This window comes from Drosophila albomicans, chromosome 3 (genome assembly GCF_009650485.2).
Source record: "Drosophila albomicans strain 15112-1751.03 chromosome 3, ASM965048v2, whole genome shotgun sequence".
Lineage (NCBI taxonomy): Eukaryota > Metazoa > Arthropoda > Insecta > Diptera > Drosophilidae > Drosophila > Drosophila albomicans.
This window is the reverse complement of record NC_047629.2, coordinates 32,864,907-32,888,637: the sequence shown is the minus strand read 5'-3', so window position 1 is coordinate 32,888,637 and position 23,731 is coordinate 32,864,907. Positions and strand designations below refer to the sequence as shown.

The window sequence follows — 23,731 nt, the reverse complement described above, 5'->3', positions numbered from 1 at the left end:
CTGCGCACAAAATTACTGGGACTCGCTGATCGTGTGCTGTTGTGTGGTGCGGTGTGATGTGGTGTGCAGTTGCCTTCCCCAAGTGCCACTCAAAGAAAGTGGCACAGTGGTCGCGTATCAATTGGAGCCACTTGAAAATACATTCGTAACAAAAATCGTGAACCCTTCAGATGCAAACGTACAAAAACCTGCATTATCATTAACGGATCCACACTCAGATCACGCACAGCGAGAGCATCTCGCTCGTCTACCTAAGACTCAGGCCGCCATCAGTGAATGTCAACGAGTCACGCACGCCACACACCAAATACACACACACCACACACACACACACTTTCTATGAGAAGAAATGCCGTCGATGCGTGGCGGAAAACGTCGACAATTTCCACAGAGCTGAATTGATGTGGGTACTGCGAGTACGCTGAAAACGCTTGTACGTCACTTCATGTGGGTTTTTAAATGGAAAGACTGAAAGTACTGCAAGTACATTTACATTTGAATATACATATCTAAACAAAGGCCATGTCTTGGAGAACCACTATGATTATGACTGTTATGATTATTATTATTGTTATTATAACAGCGCTTCAAGTGAATTAAATCAGTTGTCTACCCAAAGTGCACTCTCAGCTACTTATTGTGAACTCAGTGAGAAACCAGTCTAGACCTTAATTGTGCATAGGTCTCAATTGTTTGGTGTGTTTGAATCCCTAAACGAATTGGGAAATCATTGAAAATTAAAGGTATTGATTATGCAGTTTAATTGTTTGGAGAAAATAGAGAAAAGATAGATTCTTTTGCTATTTTAGTCAAGATATTTGGTAAAAGCTGTTGAAATACACATTTAGACTACATTCTAAAATTTGGAATTCTTGAAAACATAATGAATTATAGTAGGTGTGTTCCAATGTTCTTAATATCCGCTCTCTGAACTGAATTCTACTATGTATATTGTGGGTGTCGCAGAATTATCAACTCTGCTTTTATAAATGTTAAGTTTCAATATAAAATATAAAACCTATAATAATCTTCCATTTAACTTATATGCTTACTCTCAGTCTACGAAATTCCAATAGTATTTTATCTATAGCTCCTTTCTCTGGCCTCTAAACTCTGGCCCAAGTCGAACCCAATCGATATGCCGCTTGCATTTTAATGTAGCGCATGGGAAAGTCGATGAAGAAAAGAGATTACATATCTAAAACGACAACTTTTACACAATTCGCCCCCAAAGCATAATTGATTTAGAGCCGACAACTCGAGAAAGACAACGGGGAAAGACACACACATAAATTGCATAAAGAAAAGCGTGGGCTGTAAACCAAAAGGTGCTCAGCGATCTACGATTGCAGCCGGAGCCGAAGAAACCACTCGAAAGACAGACAGTAAAGCACTCAAACAAATCGCACGAACGTTTCAGAGAGCTTAATTGTATTTTCTCGCATTTTTGCTCATCGGTATTAAAGAATGATAAGATAAAGTCGGAGGTTTACCTTAACTGCAAAACAGCAGCAACTACGATTATGTGCTAAACACATGGAAAATTGTTTGACATAACTTAAACATATATTCGCATTCTATTATTATTAACAATATACGTTTGCTTGCACATTCGTAAAACGAGCGCACGAGCTAATGATCGTACACTGATCATGTCGATCAAGCCTGACACATGGAATGACTTTGTCTCAGACAGCGGCGCCTAAAACTAACAAAAATAGCAAACTAAATTAAAGCAAAACTAAAGCTACAACTACGCACACACACACACACACAACTGCGACTACAACTAGTGTAATCAGTGCAATCCAAATGCAACGATCATCATGTCAGGCAACAAGGGAGAGAGTGTAAACGACACAGAGAGGCCACAAGCACCTTCTAGATGGCGCTCTCTCCCTCTCTGTGTGAGTTGTGTAAATTGTGCTCTCACTCTCACGGTCTGCCGCTCTCCCGCTCTGGGATTAGTTAGTGGACTGCGCCTGGGGGCAGCAGTCTTGACGGTGAGTTGCCCTAACAACTACCATTTATTCGTCTCTGAATCGTCGAGGCGTACGGTACTGAAAGCCGGACAGCAACAGGCCACAACAAAACGCGATGCGGTCCTAATTATTCGTGTCGCCAAAAAACTACAACTAAATTACTAAAAATAAATACAAAACAAATCTATAACAAAAAGAAAAAACGCGCAAATTAATCGTTTTTGTTCGCCAAGGAGGAGAAAATAAATAGAAATTATATTATTTCTTCCATTGGAAATTTTCGTAATAAAGTTTTGTTGTCGGTCGTCGTTTTGTTAAGTGCGTTGCTGCAAACGTTGTGTATGTGTTTTGTTAATTACAATTTTAAATTTTCTGCATAAATTTGAAATTTTTACACAACGCGATTATTTCATTGTCTGACGCGCGTTGCCATCGTCCATGAACATCGCGCGTGATGCACATATGAAAGAAGATCTATAAGAAAGTTGAGCAAAAGAAATAGAAAAGAAGTAATAGTGATACCAGTAAAGTTCCTTAACACACTGAGTCAAGGAGACACAAAGAGCAAGAGAGACAGAGAGAGATTGGAAAAGTGCAACAGAGTCATATTCCAACTAACGGTTAGTTTCGCATTAAACCATAATACTTATGTACATACACATATGTCTACTTATTACCATTATCAATAATTCCATCCATTTTATAAACACACATTCACCCGAGCATTTTGTTTATACGTATTGCCAATTAAAATTCCCTTTTCGCTTCGCTTCGCAATGTTTATACTACAATAATTTTGCTCACACTATCAATATTCTGTCTAATTTACAGGCCCAGCAACAACAATAATAGTTCCTTGTTAGAAAGCCAATCTATAAAATGATTTCACACAGTCCACCCATATTCAGTCACAGTCCACCCGTTAGTTTCTTAGCGGACTACATGAGCGGACATCAGCGTCAAACATTGAAGTAAGTTTAAAAATACTCTACAGTTCTATAACGAACCCCACACAATAAACCCGAATCAATCCAATTTCGGGGCAATCTGCATAACATTAATTGAAATCAATTGAATACACGAGTTTCGGCAACCAATCAAAATTCAATTTTTATTTAATTTCTTCTCTTGGAGACGAGGTTAGTTAAATGCTTTATATTATAATTTATGGAGAGGTGATAATATAATGTACTTTCTATACCCTCAGACTTATGGCACACCTAAAGCTTTCACATTAAAATTCTTAATGATAATTCTGTTATCATTAGATTAGCGCAAAGCATTTTCTGATATACCCCAACAGCTGCGTACGTGTTTTAAATCAAAAATAAAAAAGAAACAAGTTTCTTTTCGACTCTTTAAAAGTGCTGATTAATATCGTGATAAAAAATGTGCATTAAAAATGAAAAGCTTATTTCCGTTTTAAAGTCGTAAATATTTTTGTTGTTATACAATCAATGCAATGAAATATTTATAAAAGACAACAAGACGTATGATAATTAACTGTTGTAAAAAATAACTTTTAAATATGGACTCTGATTGGGAAAAACCAACATTACATTTTATTACTAATAATCTAATTTCAAAAAGGATTTCTGAGCACTAAAGTAAATATAAGAACGTTTATGAATTTTGAAGGCCATTCCAAATGTGGGCTACCAGCTTAATGGATTTGTAAATAAACTGTTTACATTATGTACATATGTGAAGCTTTAAAAATCTGTAACCCTGACATAAAGAATTTCGGTTCAGAAGTAAACATATTTGGAATATTACAAAACGTATTCAAAATATCAATCAAACCGAAATCAAATTAAAATTTTAAGTTTTTAAACTATCTCAGTTTTACAATAATCGCAATAATTTTACTGACCTTCCAATTGATTCATCAAAGTTATTTCAATAATTCAAAAGCAAAATACATTCCTCATGTGGATTACTTATACAAGTTTCCAGCTAAATAATAACACAAATTTAAAAAAAAAATTGTTGTGTAAACATCGATGCAACACGTTTATTTACCTGTCATTGATAAAGGTGTATAACTAAATAATGACATATTGTTTACAACACAATTACAGAAACAGTTAAACAGTTGCGTTTACATGCGAAAAAAAAAGTATTGTAATATCTCGGGGGGAATCATAGATCATTATATTCTGTATACGAGTATGATTTTGCACAACAATGAAACACGCACTAAAAATATGTTCAGGTTGCTCTGGTTGACAACAGAATTGCGAAAAATTTTGAAAGCATTCAAGATCAAGGCGATGGATGAAGCGACCAAAACAAACTTTTGCTTTTGTTGTACTAACGTAGATTTAGAGATTGCTATACTACACACACATACTCGTATAGAGGCAGGAGGTGTGGCACGGGGAAATCTCTGGCTGTTCACGAGTATGGCAGATGATGCTGATGGCAACAAATTTGCGCGTGGCGCTTCAAATTATTCCTCTCTCTGTGTGTGTGTGTTGTTTTTTTTTTTGCCAAAATTAAATATGAATAATGTTCACATGAGTCTGGGGGTCTCTTGACGCAATTGATTTAAATTATGCTTGACCATATTAGTGCCGCACACGCCGCAATTGCAGTTGTCGATGGACATGTTTTTCAGGGATAATAAAAATATATTCGACAAATTCTAGCTATAAATAATACCGAATGTCAAAATATTTATAGTATACTTGGATTTCAGTATTCTAAATGCGTGATGAGATTCTTTATTACAATTACTAAAACTATTCCTAGTTGTGACTTAAGTTTGCATAAATGTTACTATCCCTAGTAATTCCTAACTCAAGTAACTCAGCAGTTTACAGTTCAAATAAGCTCAAATTTTACAATGTAATATTTTACACAGTTTCTCACCTTTTTACATCCCTATCAATATCAACAAAACTACCTCAACCGGCTATTTATCGATCAAAACAATTGAAATGTTTGCGGCTTTATTCACATCCACTTACACAAGCTATTTAAGTAGTTATGTCTACAAAACTAATCAGTAACTACAAAAACTAAATCAGCTGTTTGCAGAATAATTCACTTGAAATAGCCCTTAAGTGCTCTCATGATCAAAGTACATGAGTTAAACTAATGGGCAATCAGACCAATAAATTTCATATTAATGCTGGCCGAATCTGTATTATCACGAATCAAACAAATGATCCAAGCATACATAGACTCTTATCAGGCATCGACTTTATAGTTATTCCCATGTCTAGCCGAAAACAAGTTGATATGAATCAACGAAAAAAAAAACTGCAAACAGTTGTTCCAAAAATAATATGCCGAATAAATTCTGTGATGATGAATCATGATCGAGTGTGGGACCCAAACAAATGAATGTGTATTGACAAATAGACAAATACGAATACAAATAAATGAGTGCGAGTATGAATACCTTTCCACCCCACACACACTGAATGCTATTCAAATCAAGTGCTGAGGTCGTGCGTAAGAGACTGAACAACTTCGGTGCTTATCAATGACAGAAGCTCTTACATTATACATATACGTAGATAGATAGAAGTATTGTAGAATGCAGTTGAACAATGCAATATTAAGTATACGCCGCTGTCTATTATCGCACAGTAGAAGAATAAAAGACGCAGCCGGAATAAAGACAACCTTATCAGACTGATAAAAGGAAAGTAAACGTGAGGGCCGCGTGGCCCATGAGAGAGACATACGAATAATCGTACGATTGATTGCCCATATACACAATATATAATGCGCAGATATATGCGCGCAAACATTACAGTATTACAAAAAAAAAAAAAGAAGTGAATCTGGCACATATACTAATTATGTTTTCTTAATCTTCACTCTGTTTGCAGCTACAATGACGAACCCAACCGAGCGTCGCGTTATTGTCGTCCTCAGGCTGTAACTCTGGCCTCCAAAGCCATGGTCAACAATGCATCCAATGCGGCCCAGGGCCAACAGTTGCCCGCTAAGACCGGCGGAACTCCGCTTGGCGTCGGCAGTCGCTCCGGCCGTAGCTACTTGGAGCGCATGGTGTCGGCACCATCGCTTAATACACAGCCAAAATCGTGCCTTAGCCGTAAATCCTGCCTGCACAAAAGCAACCAAAGTCCCACTAATCAAACCACAAATGCTGCCCCAACGGAAAACGTAGATGTTACCGACAGCAGCAACAACAGCAGCAACAGCGGCAAGAGTTGCAACAACAGCAGCGTTAGATGCAGCTCCAATTGCAACAAAACTAGCGACATCGATGGCGTGGCACACTGCGAGCAAAGGTGAGTTTTGAATGCATCTTGCATAAGTGGTGGTAATCTGAGTGTTTCGAGTGCAACTCAATCGAACCGCACTCAGCGCCAGCACTTGGGGAAGTCAATGACGCCGCTGCCTTTTGGTATCTTACCGCAAATTGAACTACATTGCGGTGGCTCTGATAAAAAGTGAAACTCAATAGGGTAAATAGAAAGCGAATAAACGGAATTTGGTATTTAGTATGATCGCAATCGCTGATATAGTACGTATATAGTATATATCCTTTTTGCATTTCAACCCAATTTGGCCAGAGTTCAAAAAGAAAAACGAAATAAAAACACAGACCACAATCTATAAACATTGCTGTTGGCAGTCGAAACAATTTTTTAGACGTCATCGGGAGCACATGTCGCAAGGATAGATACTCGTACTTAGTTAGACAGATAAATATAATAAAAATTGCATACGCCATTCACAAATGATATAGCATATGTATCATCATAGGCCGTCGACGTAGCCGAATGCGATAATCTAATAATAAATATTTGAACAGCTCAGATGCAATTTTACAGAAATTATCTAAATTATTTTCACCCCAAAAAGAAATTTGTTGTAGAAAACACGCCACAATCTGTCGTCTATAGCTATATTATATAAAGATAAAAAAAAGCCAAACAAATTACGGCTAATATACGTAGATCTCAGATCTCAGATTGGCGCCATTATTTAGCTTTCTCTCTCTATATATATATAGTCTGAACGTATGATCTGAATAATCTTGAAAAATTGCACAATGCCAGGCAGCAAATGAAAGTGTTAACATGCTTTCAGTTTATCATTTCGACCTGGCTAAAAGCTTTTATGCACTTGAATTTGACATTTTGAAAACGCCTAAAAATAAAAAGTCGAAAAAACGAACAAAGCGAAACGCTGAACAAAACAAAAAACTGAAAACAAAAAGCAGAAAATGCATCCCAAACAAACATCAGATGTCAGAGCAAGTGTACTTAATCGAACACATTGTAGAAATACTATTTTTGGTTAAGCAATGTCTAGACGGGGCTTGTCGATGGCTGATATCACCCCAAAAGCAACAGGCGACATACATACTATTCACATGCCTATGGTTATCAATGTAAACCAGACACACACTTTCGTAAATATAAATTGCTATGCTACTATTATGTAGTCAGATGTTGAGTTGACTTTTGCGGTTGCGTATGCATTATTTCCAACCATCACTGAGAAAAATCGGCAATCAATAAAAGCGATGACACTATTCCACCTCAAGTAACTCGAGTACAATTAGTTAGAATTGGCTGAAATTTGGAATGTAAGCTGATAAATATACAAGATTGTTAAATATATAAAGGTGCTTAGAGTAGATCAAAAATAAAATATTTCTTCATTTTTAAAAATTAAAAAAAATTTCAAGAATTTCCATTTACATCAATTAAAGTAATGTGAAATTCCTTTTAAAATGTAAAGTGTAAAACATTTTAAACTGACAGTTACATAAAATTGCCACCTCATATTTCGTTGATTTGGAATTTCTTTTTGGGCAATTATGCTGACACTCATTAATCACAATCGGACTTCCTCAGAGAACATTCGCTGTCTGTCACCACAAAATGCCGCACTTTTAATTACCTCACGACAAGATGGGAGACAGCGTACCAGGTCACGTCAAGGCCACTAAATAGGCGTCAGCCTTTTAAAACTAAATGCGTGATAATTTCATTTCAATTCTTCGCATTTTTTTTGGGTGTATAGAAAATTTATTTCTACAACGAGAGCAAAAGGCGAACTATACTATAAAATACATGTGAATGTAACGACGAGTATAAAATTTTGAAACAGACTGAGCATGCACTCATCACGTGAACAGTTTTGAATGCGTCGAATCAGAAATGTGTAAAAATTTCGAAAAATCAAATCTGTAAATGTAATCGCCTAGTATAGAGAGAAGAGTGCGACTAATTAGTGTGAGAAGCAAATAGCAGACGCCCACATTAGTTGAATGAAACTATTTGAATTTGTTCTCTCTCATTTCATTCGTTTGATTTGGCTTGAAGGAAAGTAAAAAGACGGAACTATCTTGTCATAATTAGGAGAAAAAACCCCCGCTAGGCTGGCATGTAAAGGTCATCCAAATGACCCTCAGATGTCAATCGAAATTGTTTGTAAAAAAAATATATTGCACAAGGTCTTGGCACAGTAGACTAAAACTAAGGGTTGTTGACATTTACGAGAGTCATTTACTTAATCTCGAGGAAGAAATATAAAATGATATTTGGTCAAGTGGCTAGCCATAGATAATACATTTTATAGTTGGAGGGGATTTGAATGATTATAAATTAACAATTATCAATTCGTGTGACTGTTGTAAACCCTTTTTGTGGAAACTCGTTTCGTCTTCACACCTTAATGTGCATTGCATATTGAATGGGCCTGTTAATTTCTCATGCGGTACCCGCATTGTAAACCGGACCGGACCGCCACGAAATATGCATCTGAATTGGGCATGTGCTTGGGATCGGGTTCGGGTTCGAGTTTTTGGGTTCGGGTTTCTGGTAATGCATATAAATGAGTGCACTCAAGATAATAAAGAAGCAGCAGGCTGAAACTAAACTCGTTTTTCGATATTTCCTTACCTCAAAGTGGCCTAAAAAAATAATACAACAAAATCTCAGCCTACAATCAATGAAAAACTATGGAAATTTTGGTTTTCTCAGTGACATTTTTCTGTAGACCCGTCCCAACAATATCGCAAGAGCAGGAAAGCGCGTTCAAAACGAGACCTGCTCTGGGGGCCCACACGATAAGCGGATCGCCCGATCGAGCGACGACAACAGCGAAACGAAAAAAATACAGAGAAACAGAGAAACAGAAACAGAGACATACATAAAACCTGTTGAAGAAAATGCAGCGTCGATTGCACGCCTTCGACGCGTGATCGTCGCCGCATCGAGCAACGAATGTGGCCAGTTCCCTCAAGTCGGCTGTTTGATATTGGCGTCGGCTAATAAACTGAGCCAACATAGCAAATAGCCATTGTAGAAAGTACACGGACTATCGTCCAATATGTATACTATATATATATATACATATATTTGTGCTTCCCAACTGTGTGCTTATATCGGCGGGTTTTGTTTGCAATTCATTAAAGAAATATGTTCTATAATATCGTTTCTCCAGTGGGGCTCCAGTTGGGGGTCTGCCGGAAAGTTTTTTGCCTCTTTCGTCAGCCATTCTACGTAAATTTGATATATCATCAAATGACGCTAAAACAAGCCCCTAACAACTTGATAAATTGTTAATCTTATCATATTGACTGACTTGTTATCAATCATAATTCACTATATATAGGAAAAAGCTGTAAATTATTTCGACCATAAATCAATTGAACGAGCTAAAATCGTCTATAATTGATGCCAAAAATACTACATGGCAAAAATTGCAATATATTTCCAAATATCTAGGTTTCTAATATATTTGAATATTTATCATTAGAAAATATTTGTATATCCAGACGATTTCTGTATGCTTTTCTTCGCTTCAAAATACATATTCTTTCAAGATATAATCATCTAACAAAAATAGTTTATATTCTAAAAATTTTAACATTTCTTAACAATGTAAAAATGACAAAACCAAATTTTAATTTAATTCCTTTAAATGTCAATAATATCATCTTCAAATGGCAAATAATTGGATTGAATTTTAAGGAATATTGCTAAGCTAAATTTTCTGCATATCATAGCATTTCATAAGTCATCAACTCGTGTTTTTTATATTATATCCCTAGCTATTTCAGTCCACACCTTCTCTAATGGGCGTGTTTTATTTACATCTCAATATCGTGGGAGTCGTTCGTCGTATACAGATAAATATTGTGAAAATATATATGAGAAATACAACAATTTTTTAAGAAAATAATGAAATCTTCAGACATATTGAATAGACTCTCCCGATCCATCTCATGGCAATTATTGGGCGTATACTCGTATTTTTGTTTTTGGGGCCGACATGAAAATTTTGGTACGTGTCGACCGAAATAGACGAAAATAAGTATACTATACATTACTTTTCCACACTTTCTGTTTTGGGGTGTATGAGCCTCCGGAATTATGACGCAAAAACCAAAAGAAAAGAAAAGAAAATAAAAGAACAGGAACAAATACTATAAAATTAATAGATCTCAACGCAAGGCTGTCAAATAAATGAGAAGAGAAAAAAGAAAATTCAAAAAAATTTTAGTATTCTTACTCACAGTAACATACATAGTTGTAGCTTAAATGCCAAATTACTGGCAATGTGGCAAATGGCGAATTGTTTCCGATTTGTGCAATTATCTGGCAAAACAGATCGAAAGATTTTTGCTACCAAAATGTTGACATTTTGGCAACTTTTGTTTGTCAAATTTAAACATCGATTTGCCGAAAATAACATCACGAAAAAAATGCAACGTCGCAGTTTGAACATGAAATGAAAACAAATCCATAAACTGTTAGCATAAATATAGAAATCCTTAATGATACTTGACTTGAGAGGGCATTTCTATAAAACAAAAAAAACTTGAGGGGGGCCACAGTAAAAAAAATATGAAATAAAACTGGAGTGATAAGAGCAGGTTCAAGGTTATTTTCAAATCAGACTTTCAATTAGTTATGAACTCAAGATCAATACTTAAACGTTCTGTCTCGCTCATACTAAATCAATCTGTCTCTCTCTTTTTCTGTATTGCAGTCGTAAAAAGCATGTGATCTTTGCGGACGATGAGGGTCTATCGCTAACCGAGGTTCGCGTCATGTCGGAACCCTCGAATGTGCCGCCCTATTGGAGCATGAAATTTTTGGAACAAATCACACAGGGCTTGGTCAGCCCGCATCCGCCAGATCAGTGGACCGTGGACTTCAAACAGCCTGCCTCCGACTATCTGACATTTAGGTAAGCCACAAAGAAACATTAATCAATTAAAGAAATATAACTAATTGATATTAAAATCTTTGCGTAGACAAAAGATCGAGAGGGACTTTGTGTCGCTGGAGAACGTCATTGTCAAGGATGAGGAATCGATTGTGGTGGGCACCATTAAGGTGCGCAACATCGACTTCCAAAAGGAGGTGATTGTGCGCGTCACCTGGGATGACTGGAAGAGCCAGCAGGACATATTCTGTACATTTGCCCGGGCCTATGGTCCTTCCACGTGCGCTCACGTGGTCTTCGATACATTCTCATTCAAGATCACGCTTCCGCCATCCTCTAAGCGTCTGGAATTCTGCATATGCTACCGCTCCAACGATAACGAATACTGGGACAACAATGATGTAAGTATTGATCAAACAAATCCACAAAGTGGCAGTCAATAAATTGTAATTTCTTTTTACAGGGTAAAAACTATACCATCAGCAAGAGATCGCCCTTCTACTATAATGCTCTGTCGCCCTATGATAAGGGACAAAATCGCAATTCCAGTCAGCAATTGCGATCGACTTTAACGGATGCTTTGTCCAAGGCCCAGCAACAGAGCAACTGGACCCAGGAGACCAATACGCCCTATTGGTAGAGAACACTGCACATTGAGATTTGAGAGTGTAAATTAAAGCTAACTGTATGTAGCTATAAACAGGTCTGTCCGGCTGGATATGTCGCGTATGGGGATCCACCCATGAGGGTCTAAGAGGACCTTCGACTGTTCAGCCCCAAGTGGAATTGATTTCCAACTGACCCGTCCTAGAATTGGCTCTAAAGTGTTTGTACGCGGGGGGGAAAGAGTAAAAAAAACTCATCATTTTTATAACCATAACCAGAACCTGGTACCTGGTAATCCCAAAATGTGCCATTGACTTGAGGTACAATCAAACAGAAACTACTTTAAAATCTAAGCTAAAATCGAGTTTTATAAAAACCAACTCAATGGAATTTCAAGATCATATCTTTGTAGTACATATGTTATATCTCTAAAGAAACAAACAAATTGTTCTATGTTTGATTGTCAAGTTTTAATTTTCATATCATAATTTTTTTTCGCTTTTAATTTTTTAATTTGTATTTTATGTTTTCCTGTATGTGTGATTGATTGTCTACTATATATAAACGTGTAACTGATATTAGTTTAGAAACGAAACAAGTCAAAAACAAAATATTATAAAAAAAACAAAAACAAAAACAAATACTAAAGCGTGAGTTATCCTAGCAAACCATTGTTTCGAAATTATCATCAAATAAAGAAACAACAACAAAATTCAATTCAAAACACAAAACGAATATATCAAAAAAAAAATTATAGTTCTTAAGTTTTTGCATGAGAAAATTTTGTTTTTATTTTTTATTATTATTATTTTTGGTTATTTGAAACTCTAAGACTGAAATGGCTTGTTATGGAGAAAACACGTCCTGCAATTCACTATTAAACAACAACAACAACAACAAAAACTACAAAAATATAATATGAAACATCACATTAAACAACAGTTCAATGTCTCTAATTGTTTTTGTGCCTGTGAACCCGACTTTGAAACTTAGCTTTAAGCAAAATGTACATAGATTACAACCATATATATACACGTAGTTATATATCATATACCAGAAAATTGCCTGTTATATACATTTATATACATTTTACCTATGCGTTTAGTTTTTTAAAGAATTAGCTGTAGTCCTTAGAGGTTATTTAGTTATAAGTTGCCCCAGAAAAGCCCCCTAAACATCTGACAAGAATTTGTCAACTAAAACTTTATGATTATTTAGTTTTTAACAGATTTGCCAATTGCAACAAGCAAGTTGCAAGAACACAACATGTACACACAGTGAAATTATGATACAACGAGCTAACATATTATATAATATTATTATGCTCACTTGTCATAAACAAAATAAAATATTTTTGAAAAGAAAAAATTCTATATTGTTTTTATTTATACTGGTTTATTTTTAAGTTTCTACAAATTTACGTAAGGATTGCTCCATCGAGAAATCTACATAGAAAGTCTGTATTCCTCACTGCTCATTTCCGTGAACTGAATTCCTTTACAGATTGCGTTTGCATTCGGGTTTCCATTTGACCTTAAATCAAAATGTCATCGTTGATGCACTTTAAACAAGTTTTAATATCAGTGAAATCTCGCGATGGGGTTCCAGGTTATCTCAATTCGCAATCACTTTTTAACGTACTTAGTATAGTCGTAAAGTCTTAGAATGCCAGTACGCCAGTGATTATGCAATTTGCAGTAGCAAAACGTGTAAGTCATAAACCAGCTTTCAGCCTTTGCTCACTCAGAAATAAATACAATAGGTATATTTAGTGTTTTATTTTATAATTTAATTTATTCAGAGGATGCGGGATTATTTCTGTTTTCTTTTTTTTCTAATGGCATTTAAATAGCGTATCATATCTATTGCATAATATCATATTTTCTTGCCTACAGTTCAACAATTGTTCTTTCGAGTTATCGGAGAACCAACATACATAGTTCAGTATAAACTAAGATACATATGTAATCATATATATGGGAGTGGGGGGCACATATACAATACACATGTTAACTCATAATATACATAGAATTTGTAGATCTCTAAATACTTAAAAGTTGAGTAAAGCTAAGAAATGTACTTTTGTAAGAATGTAGATTGCAGATTGCAAAGAAAGTTCTGTAAAAATGCTCAAAGTTGTCTTGGAATGGTCAAAAGGCCGTCGAAATGCGAAATGCCGCTTTTACATAAAGCGATAAAAACATAGTGAAAAAGGATGTAGTATGAATTGTAGTATGTTGCTTCGCCAGCTCGCCTTTCAGCTATTGTTTTTGTTTTTCTGTTCTTGTCTCGTTCCGGTTCTTGTCCATCTCTTGAATATTTTGTTTGTATGATTTAGACTAAATATCGATATTATTTTGCATAGGTATCTTTTGTTTTTGATGTTTAGTGAGCCTTCTCCTTAGCAATCAGGCTGGCAGGCTTCTCTGGTGGTGGTGGGCGGGGAATGCCCAGAGCGACCTTAACACCATCATAGATGAACCATTGCAGGGCAGTGAGTGTACCAATCATAATGATACGTGGCGTCAAACCGTTCCACATGCCCATGAAGCCCAGGCTCTTCACAATGCCGCCAGCGGTGGCGCCCTTAGTCTGGTTCAGCTTGGAGACAACCACATCAGCGGGATGCGAGACAACGGCGCAGAAGACACCGGCAATGTAACCAGCGGCGAAGGTCACCACCAGCTGTTCACCCTTGCTGCAATCAGCACGTGGCTTGGGCACCACATACCTGTTTTAAATAAATGATATATAATAAATACACGGTCGCAATAGACGCAAATGAGATTTAACAACTCACTTGTAGAGCAGCTCGACGGTACGCTCGAAGCAAGCGAACTTCATCATGGTGTAAGGAATTTGACGCATCCACAATGGCACCAGACCCTTGTAGAAGGCAGCGACGCCCTCCTCCTTCAGCATCTTTGGCACAGCCTCACGGAAAGTGTTAGCATAGCCGGGCACTGTCTGAATCTTAACCTTGGCGGCCTCGAAGGGAGATAGCGCAATATCGGCAAAGACCTCAGCGGAAGCGGAAGCAGCAAGATACAAGTAGGTGCGATACAGATACGAGTTCTCCTCGCCAATGATATCGGCATACTTTACTTTGAACACCTCGTACAGACCGAACTTGCACAGACCCTGGGTAATCAAATACATATCATGTGATTATTATGGCTTATGTAACAATTAAGGCCACTCACCTGAGCCGAATAACCGATGAGTGTTGGGAACCAGCCCTTAGCCAGACCACGAGCTCCCTCCTCGGCAACGGTGACCTTGAAGCCATGGAACAGATTCTTGTACTTGGCTGGGTCCACCTGCAGACGGCACTTGACCAAATCCAATGGCACCACAAAGGTGTGAGTTGTACCACAGCTGAGAATACCACCAATACCGCACAGAGCGAAGTATTTGTTGCTGCCAAACTCGCAGGAGTCAGTCGACGCCGACGCAGCCGCGGCAATCTCGCGTCCCACTACGGGCTGAGGATCATTGCTAATGGCTGGCACAGCTGCTGGCGCCGTCGTTGCGTTGCCGCCATCGGCGCATTGCACGCGCGTGAAGGGGGAACGGAAGGGCGAGTTAGCAGCGGTTTGAAAGAATGACGAGAACATTGTTAACGTTAAACAGTGGCGTTGTCGACTTTTGTCTAGAATCTGCAAAAGACGCACAAAAAGAAAATCAGCGATAAGTATATAATTAGCACTCACACACGTTTGCCTAATTTAATCAGCTGCTTTTGCGGGTCAAAGCAAGAAATTTTTCACTGGGTCGTTTTGATTCACTTTTTCTAGGTTACATAACGCCGTGCAAAAATAATATTTGTTGCAAATCGTTAAATCACAATGCGGGCGGCAGTAAAAAACACTTACAATTCAACCATTTAAGCAAAAGCAACAATTTTGATGAATTTTGTATGTTGAATTGAGCATGTGATTAGATTTTCTTATGCAATTAAAATACTTTACTATTTTCCCACTTACGTTACAGCCGTCCGTGGCGTGTCAAGGAATCGGATTCAAAGAATGAGCTGCAGTGTTACCGCACTCCTCTTTAGTCAAAAAAGTACAAAAGTGTTCAGCTTTAAAGAATATGCCACCAAAAGAAAGCACGAAAATTTGAGAGGCATTTATTTAGCAAATGTCAGAAAGATGGTCACTCTTAATATCAGATGAGCATTTGAGCGGGCAGTTCGAAAAATGTTGCTATGCATACAAAAAAAACTTATCAATTAAAAGCCCATTTTAGAGGGCAACTAGCATTACATACAATTTACAAACTATTCTTAAATATTTTACAATGTATTTAATTTTTAAATTCTACAATTTTGGTCAAGCTTTCGCGTTCATGCGCTTTAATGGTTTCTTTTTAGTAGCATGATTTGGATGATGACGCCAGTGTGATTCCAGATTTCCAAGTTGTTTAAAGGCTTTTGGGCATTTTCGACAAGCAAAAGGCGTCTCTCCAGTGTGACAGCGACGATGTACTATGAGTGCACTGGCTTGGACGAAACGTTTTGGACATTCCTCGCATTTATAGGGACGCTCTCCTGTATGTGTGCGGATATGATTTTGTAGATTGCTTTTGGTGCTCGCAAGCATTCCACAATACGGGCATTTAGGGACCCCATACTCAAATTCGATCAAGTCCAATTTTTTGACAGGGGAGCACTTTTTATTATGCCGTGAATTTTTACTGTTCTTGACAGGTGTAGAATTAGACTTCACGCGTCGCAGTCTAAACGGATATGGGCGTGACGGAGATTTCTCTTCCTTAATTTGATTAACTTCCCTCATTGGCTGTACATGTTGAATTTTGGACTCCTCAATTGGCAGAAAATCATCCAGCATATTGCAGAGTTCGACGAGTTCCGGATCTGGTTGCACAAACTCCACTTTAATTGTTGTTGTTTGACGATGGTCGATAAAAAGCTGATGGTTTCGCTCCATCATACGTTTAAAGCCTAATGCATTTTCTGCCTCTACAATGCAATTGCTGCAAACAAATTGTGGCCAAGCATCATTTAGAATAATTTTGCTATTGGCGAGTTCGTTAAGCACGTCGGCTGCATATTTGTGGTTGTTTTGTGATGTCTGTAGAGGTGCAAAAATGTTTGACAGAGGCGAGCTGTTCTTCATGCAGCACCGACAAACTTCCTCCATCATTTTTATTATTTACAAATAATCACAATAAATTAATACTTTCAGCGTCCAAACAACAATCCCAACAATTGTCCAGGGCTACATTAGATATTTAGAAGATAATCAATATACTTTGTATCGATAACGATAATTTGGATCACAATTATCAAAAGCAAATTTCTTGAAAAATTGGTGATGACATTATATAACAGAGTATCAATAAAATGTTTCTATTAGTTTTAAGTAGTTATGATAAATTATTTCCTATTAAATATGATTATTACCATTTTGTTAAAATGTAAGCGCGCCAGTGTTCAAATGCACAACGTTTGTATCGATTAGTTTGCTTTGCGCTTCGCAACACTGTAGCATTTGAAATAGCGACAGCTGCCTGCATCAGGCAGCGCCGGAGAAAAAACTTGATAAAATTTAGTTAAAACTCGATTAAACCAATTAAAAATGTACACAGATGAAGTGCGAACACCGCAAGCACTTAGGGCAAGGTATTATGCCAGCTTTAATGAGATAACACGTCGAGTAACAACAAGCGGTAGACGTAGCAGTACGAACAATACTTGTCTATCGACAGCGACTGCGACAGCGACGCCTACGAATGGCGCCAAGCAGCAGAAATCAAGGAACAGTCCACAGATGTGCACAATTGTGTGCACTCCGCCTCCCAAGCGGCTACACAAGGTGCGCAATCCATTTGAAGGCGCTTTAACCGATCGACTGCATTTGCCGCTAATCGCCAGGTGAGTTTGGACATTAGGGTTAACTTTAGTTACTCTATTAATTTTTACCTTGTCCTTTGAAGTCCTTCGCTGTTTCAGTGCCGTTCACGTACTCCACAATTGTCGTCCACACAGTTTGAGTGGGACATTGAAGAGGTGTCACAACTAAAGCCCGCCGATGTAGAACCCCATGAAACCCAATTTCACGACTCACCCGATCCTGAGCAGGAATCAAAGGCTCAGCTGGCCATCAGTGCTTTTTTTAAGGAATCTCACATAGTACCGAGTCCAGTGGATTGTCCGCTGCGCAAGCAACGCATCATTCTACATGAACACGATGATAATACGCCCATTTCGAACAAGACAAAGTTACGTTCACGTGACTGCGAAGTGCAAACGGAGCTCACCCTGCCGCCTGTGCTGCCCCAGGCCCTGGAGGAGGCGCTGCGTCCCTATTTCCAACCCCACTTGGCGGCCTCGCGTGTTGTCAAGTCCAGCGGTAGCGGTAGTGTCGACATGTTCAACAGTTCCATGCGACGCAAACTTTTTGATCTGCAAAACATTATTGTGCTGGGCGAGCTGGAACAACTTCAGAACTCAGCTGCCGAGGAGCATGCCCAAATGGTGGGCTCCAGTCCCCAGCGTAAGCAAACGCTGTTCGCCGGCCGTCTCTCGGACTCCGCGGGCGAAGGCTCCAGCAGCTTTGGCTGCCTTTCGCCCATACGCAATCTTTGCGGCCTTCCGCCGGGCACACCGGATGATGGCAATGGAGACGGCAAGCGGCGGCAGCTGCTTCACGAACTGATCGATCTGCCGTCGCCCATTGCCCCGTCGGAGCATTTGAGTAAGCGCCAGCAACGTAGCAGCAGCCAAAACAATGCCACGATCTCTGAGCTGACGTGCAAGTTCACGCCGGATCGCAGCTCGTCACCCATGGCATTGGAGTACTCCACAGATAGTAGCATCAATCAGCGTGTGAGTCGCTTGCATGTGAATAGCGCACGTCAATTGCCCAGCGCATCGCTTATTGAAGAGCAGGCAGAGCAAGAGGATGAGACTGAAACCGATGGCGCCGAGCTGGAAACGGATACGGAGGAAGAGGAAGGGGATCAGGAAGAAGACGGCATGCAATTGTCACAGTTGTCTACAGTTAGCTTCAATTGCAGCTCCTCCAATTCGGACACGCCGCGTGGTCATCGTCGTCGTCGCTCCGCCAATCGCAAGAATCTATCGCAATCGTTCATAATAAATCCCCTGGATGGTGGCGAAGAGATTGAGCTGGAAGCTGCAGAACAGGTTCATGAGGTGGAAATTGTGACTGAAACAAATACAGCCGCAACTGGACAACGCGTTGGATTCTATCGCACTGACAGTGGATTCAATGAGACCTCGAGTACTTCGCATTTCGCCTGCTCCCAGGAGACGTCGCTGGATGTTTCCATGGTTTGTTGTTCGACACCTTCGACGCGTTCCTGACAAAAGTCTCGTTAAGATTGTCCCAAATACTACGTTTAGTTTTGTAGTCCAAAATTTCAATGCAATAATCATTTCTGAATCGAATAGAATGGAAAGGAAGACACGAAACAACTGCCATTTTTAGCCCACCGTTGATGACCACTAAGGCCTTTCTTATTCGTACTATTTATTGTTAAGTTTAGTTCAAAAGTTTACTCTTACTATTTTTATGTGTGTTTTAGCAAATTTTAAATCTTCATCATGTGTCCCCATAAAGCTGCCAAAATAGCTGTATAAGTTCATGTCATTTGCAATTTCGTATTAATTGTCCATACAATAATTTAAGTTAACCATTTAAATTTTTATTGAAATAAAGGAATTCAACAAATAAATTTAAATTAACGTTCGCAGGAAACTCCACTGTACTGTTAAAAGTTAACAGCTAGCTAACATTAGGTAGTGGCGATTACAGATCACTTTGCGTTAACATAACCAGTTTGAGTATAGCATAAGCGTTAACAGTCATTCGGAGAGCAAGCAAATAAATTCTCTCTATGTTGCTCATATGAGAAGCAACAGATATTCGGTTTAGTTGTTGTTACACCGTCGGAAAGAGAAGAGCGTGTTTTGGTTGGCGCGTGAAAAATAAGATAAATGATTTAAAAATCCCAAAAGAAGTTGATTGTACGTGTAAAATCTAAAAGAAAATCAAGTGGTCTAAAATATGTGCAGCGTGCTCTACATGCAAACTTTTTACTATTTTAAATGTGCGGTGTAAAATTTGGAAAACTAGTTGCATTTCGTTTTGCCGCGTTCGCTATTTAATAAATAAAATTTGGTAGTACGCGTGCGAAATTATTGTAGTATCAGCAAACGGCAACAACCCAAAAAAAAATGCTGCACTAATTTTCACCTGTGTACTGTTGTTGTTGCTGGCTACGTTTGGCTGCCTTTTGAATGTTTGCATGTGTAGTGTCTGTGTGTGTGTGTGTAGCATGCGTGAGTTGTTATAAATAGGCAAGAAAGGGAGATAGAGCGAGAGAGAGAAACAGATCACTTCTTGCTCTTGCAGGCGTGTAGCATTAAAAATACACAAGCGCGAAAAGAAAGTGCAAAAAACGTAGAAGAGATAAAAATATGTTTTTCGTTTTGTAGGCCAACGTTGAAACAAATAAATTAGAACAAACAGTCGTCAACAAAACAGCGTAAATACATAAATATGTCTATCAGGTGAAACAACAACGATTAAAACACAACAACAATAAAAGGAAATACCGGATATTATTCGGTCTCTCTTCTTGTTGTTGTTGTTATTGTTGCTGTGCAAAAATTAATGAAATGCCAGACAGACATTTGGCCACACTGTTCGAATTCCTGTTACAAGAAACCAGTTAGACGTTGTTGAGCTCCACCTCTCCCCTCCTCCTCCCACAAGTGTATATCCTATTGGAATCGCCTGATGCATCCGTTTTGAGCGAAAGTTTTTTATGGGTGTGCAAAAAGAAAAAAGAAAAATAAGTGTGCAAACCAGCTCTTGAGACTGGCCAGCTGTTGAGAGGAGAAGAAAACAACAACAACTACACATAAATCTAGTCAATTAATTTGTGTTTGTGCCGTGAAAGTGTGTGTGCTCAACGTGTATAATAAATACGAATTTTTTACAATTGCAGCGATTGAATGCAACATTGAAAATAATCAAAATACAACAAATAAAACAAAATCAAAATCAACGTCAGCTTCAGCTACAACGTCAATGCCGTTTGTTGCCGCAATTCGTTATTGAGGTAAGCATTCACTTTTTATTTTTCATTTTATTTTCTTACCCGGTAAATGTCGTCGATAAAGTGAAGCTATTAACGACTAAAGCATTTGCATTTGAATCAGTTATTCAGAGTGCGTCTAGTTTACAAATTTACTCCTTGAAATACTATAATTGCTAAAACTAAGGCAAACATGCGAAGCAGTTCACATTGATAATAGGCAAATGGCAGTAGTCCAATTGTATTTGAGCTGCTTGGAGCTGTTTAACAGCTATGTCGGAATTCCTCTCTTCCTTTTACAGCAGCCATTCATGCGCTGTATGCTTACTTGGATGTCATTTCCTTCTGCAATTTTCCACATTTCGTGCAATTGGGCTGCGAGAATTCGCACTGCTTGCGCAAGCAGTTTACTATTCTTATTAGAATGATGTGCCATTTATTATCTAATAGTGGAATTTTCTAACTCGCAAGCAGTCTTCTGCTAACAAGAATTATTAAAGTGTACTGTAATTTTTGTAGTTGCATTTTAAGAGTTTTGCTAGCCGGTTCGTAAAGCACAGCGAAGTTCAATGGAACCGCATTCAGCGTAGCCAAAACAACGCAATGGAGTATTGCTTCTTTTTTTCTTTTATCTGTTTGCGTGTATGTGACACATGCTGCTGGAAGCTTCTCAGCCTTGTCAGTTACCAGTTGCCAGACAAGACCGTTGTCGTTGTTATGTTGGCCGGTTCTCTTGCGGCTTTTATACAACTTCCGCTAGATGTGAAGTTGTTTCATAGGAAAAAGTGTAATTAAACTGACACGGCGACAGAGACGTAGAGAATTGGGTAGCAAACAAAGAGTATGGCACATACTTGCAACAACAACAAGAACAACAAAAATAATGATAATCATAACAACAAGTACTACAACAACAGCAATGTCTGGGTAAACAATGAACCCGGGTTGCAGCAGCCTCTCATGGGAGTCGTAACTTGTTGTTGCAGTTGTTGTTCTCGACTTCACTTCAAAAACCGGTTACAAAACCATTAAACTCAAAAACAAAAACAACAAAACAAAAAAATTCTAAAGCATTGCTGTAGTTACCGCCTATCGACTATCGGCTTCCCTCTATCTCCCTCTCTGTCTGTCTCTCTCTTGCTCTCCTCTTCTCATGCCTCGCTGCGCATGCGTGCAACTTGTTGCCAGCTGCTGCTGCTGCTGCTGCGGCTGTTGTTGCCGCTTGTGGCTGGTGCACTTTCATTAAATGACTCGCCGTCCAGCCCGTTCATATGTTGAATATGTGTCTCTTACTCCATACCCTAAACAATAGAGCATATTCCCTTTCTTATCAACGAGAACATCTCCTCTAGTCAGCTACACACGCAATGACACTAACTGAAGCGGCAAAACCTGATTAAATAGATGAGTTGAAAGAAAATTTTAATATTTCTCTAAATGTAAAACTATGAAATATCATTTAAACATTTCATTAAAGTTTGTTGAATAAATTTCAACATCAATATTGAAATTTTAAATAGCAATAGTCTAGTTTTGTTGTCCAATTTAAAACTTATTAGAAGAAAATTTCTCTTCTCAATTTAATCAATTTTTAAAGATATTTATTAGACAAAAATAAATGGAAAACTAATAAAATACAAAATGTACTTACTCTATAATTTGTAATTGTATATTAAAATATTATATCCATCTTGGGATTATTTAGACAAAGCTTTTGATATTATAAATTATCACATAGTTATTCTAGCTAGCAAGATATGTGATTATTTTTAAAACTCAAAATAAGATGTAGAATAAAATTATAAGATATAAATTTCTATCCTTAACTAATTATTTATGGAACAGCTTAAACATTTGCAATGATTAATAAAGAAATAATTCTATGTGGATGTTGCATATAATTTATAGATATTATTTGTCAATTAAAGTAAATTAATTGTGAAACAGCTTTACCATTTTCATTGTTAATAATCAGGAAATACTTTTTTTCATTTCTATGACAAAAACCAGTTTTCATGATTTTTTATTACATCCACAATTTTTTTTGCAAGAGCATTTGCAAGTCGTTGTTTTTCGAAACGGAGCTGCATCTACTCGTTTTTCCTGTTTGTTTGCATAGCCGTATAAATTCAATTTCTAATATACAAAATGAGAAACACGTTTTGCATCCTTGTGGCACACTGACATCTTTTGTGGCTGTGAAGCTCTCAAGTAAATTTGCTTAATTAATTTCAAAGCTTTTGCTTTCAGTTGTCCACCTCTCTCTCGCTATCTCGCTCGCTCACTATCTATCTATTTGTGTGTTTGCTTCGTTTTTGCTTCTCAGTCTCATGTTGTTTGTCCAGTCATTTCCATTGATTTGCAAATTTCGTTCGATTTTTAGTGTTCGCTTGACGTAATTTTGTTGATACTCGTATTTATTATTTACCTGCCTCAAGTCGATAGCTAACTAATCAGCTTGCCTTTTGTTTCCCACTAATTTATGAGAGAGCTCCCATTACGCTATATACATATGTATATATATATATTAGTCAAGGACTCTATCGACGCCTGAACGACACATGTGTTGTGTTTATTATTTCTGTGTGTAATTCAATGCCATTGGAATGTGAGAATGTGGAGAAGGAAACGTCTTCGCCCAGCTGTTCAATTAGTTCCACTGTGCGACAGTGGCAACAGCTGCGTTTGCCAAACCAAAACAGACAGCTCCCCAAAACATACAAAATAGAACAAAAACCAGATCAGGCCAAAGCTAAAAAGCAAAATAAGACGATTGACCGAACCAGGCAAAAGGCGGCCCTTGACTTTGCCGCTGCAAAAGTTGAAAAGTTTTTGCCTAATAAGCAGAAGAGCTGAAAGAGAGTTGAATGTAAAGC

At 37.9% G+C, this 23,731-nt stretch overlaps 4 protein-coding genes across 7 annotated transcripts in view; 3 read left to right on the top strand and 1 right to left on the bottom strand.

Annotated features, from left to right (window-relative positions):
• Positions 1-2,032: 2,032 nt before the first annotated feature.
• On the top strand, positions 2,033-12,472 carry LOC117567561 (protein phosphatase 1 regulatory subunit 3C). The gene is made up of 6 exons (XM_034247621.2): positions 2,033-2,602; positions 2,814-2,953; positions 5,828-6,253; positions 10,977-11,177; positions 11,245-11,557; positions 11,620-12,472. The coding sequence occupies exons 2-6, from the start codon at positions 2,862-2,864 to the stop codon at positions 11,794-11,796; spliced, it is 1,209 nt and encodes a 402-aa protein (XP_034103512.1). The 5' UTR covers positions 2,033-2,602; positions 2,814-2,861; the 3' UTR covers positions 11,797-12,472.
• Positions 12,473-13,529: 1,057 nt separating this feature from the next.
• On the bottom strand, positions 13,530-15,881 carry LOC117572543 (phosphate carrier protein, mitochondrial). Of its 2 annotated transcripts, none has more exons than XM_034255413.2 (4): positions 15,749-15,881; positions 14,966-15,421; positions 14,563-14,903; positions 13,530-14,493 (listed from the first exon to the last, which is right to left on the bottom strand). In XM_034255413.2, exons 2-4 carry the CDS (start codon positions 15,377-15,379, stop codon positions 14,148-14,150), a joined length of 1,101 nt encoding a protein of 366 aa, XP_034111304.1. In that variant the 5' UTR covers positions 15,380-15,421; positions 15,749-15,881; the 3' UTR covers positions 13,530-14,147. The 2 variants fall into 2 exon arrangements, with proteins under 2 accessions (XP_034111304.1, XP_034111305.1); XM_034255414.2 differs by lacking the exon at positions 15,749-15,881 and adding an exon at positions 15,638-15,655.
• Positions 15,882-17,226: 1,345 nt separating this feature from the next.
• LOC117572541 (protein aurora borealis) lies at positions 17,227-19,474 on the top strand. The gene is made up of 2 exons (XM_034255410.2): positions 17,227-17,661; positions 17,724-19,474. Exons 1-2 carry the CDS (start codon positions 17,366-17,368, stop codon positions 19,114-19,116), a joined length of 1,689 nt encoding a protein of 562 aa, XP_034111301.1. The 5' UTR covers positions 17,227-17,365; the 3' UTR covers positions 19,117-19,474.
• A 204-nt stretch (positions 19,475-19,678) lies between these two features.
• Positions 19,679-23,731, top strand: part of LOC117572537 (protein phosphatase 1 regulatory subunit 16A) — a 51,251-nt gene continuing 47,198 nt past the window's right edge. For all 3 annotated transcript variants that reach the window (XM_034255406.2, XM_034255407.2, XM_052004986.1), the window contains exons 1-2: positions 19,679-19,779; positions 20,766-20,879. The gene's annotated coding sequence lies outside the window, so the exon portion shown is untranslated. The remainder of the gene's footprint in view (positions 19,780-20,765; positions 20,880-23,731) is intronic.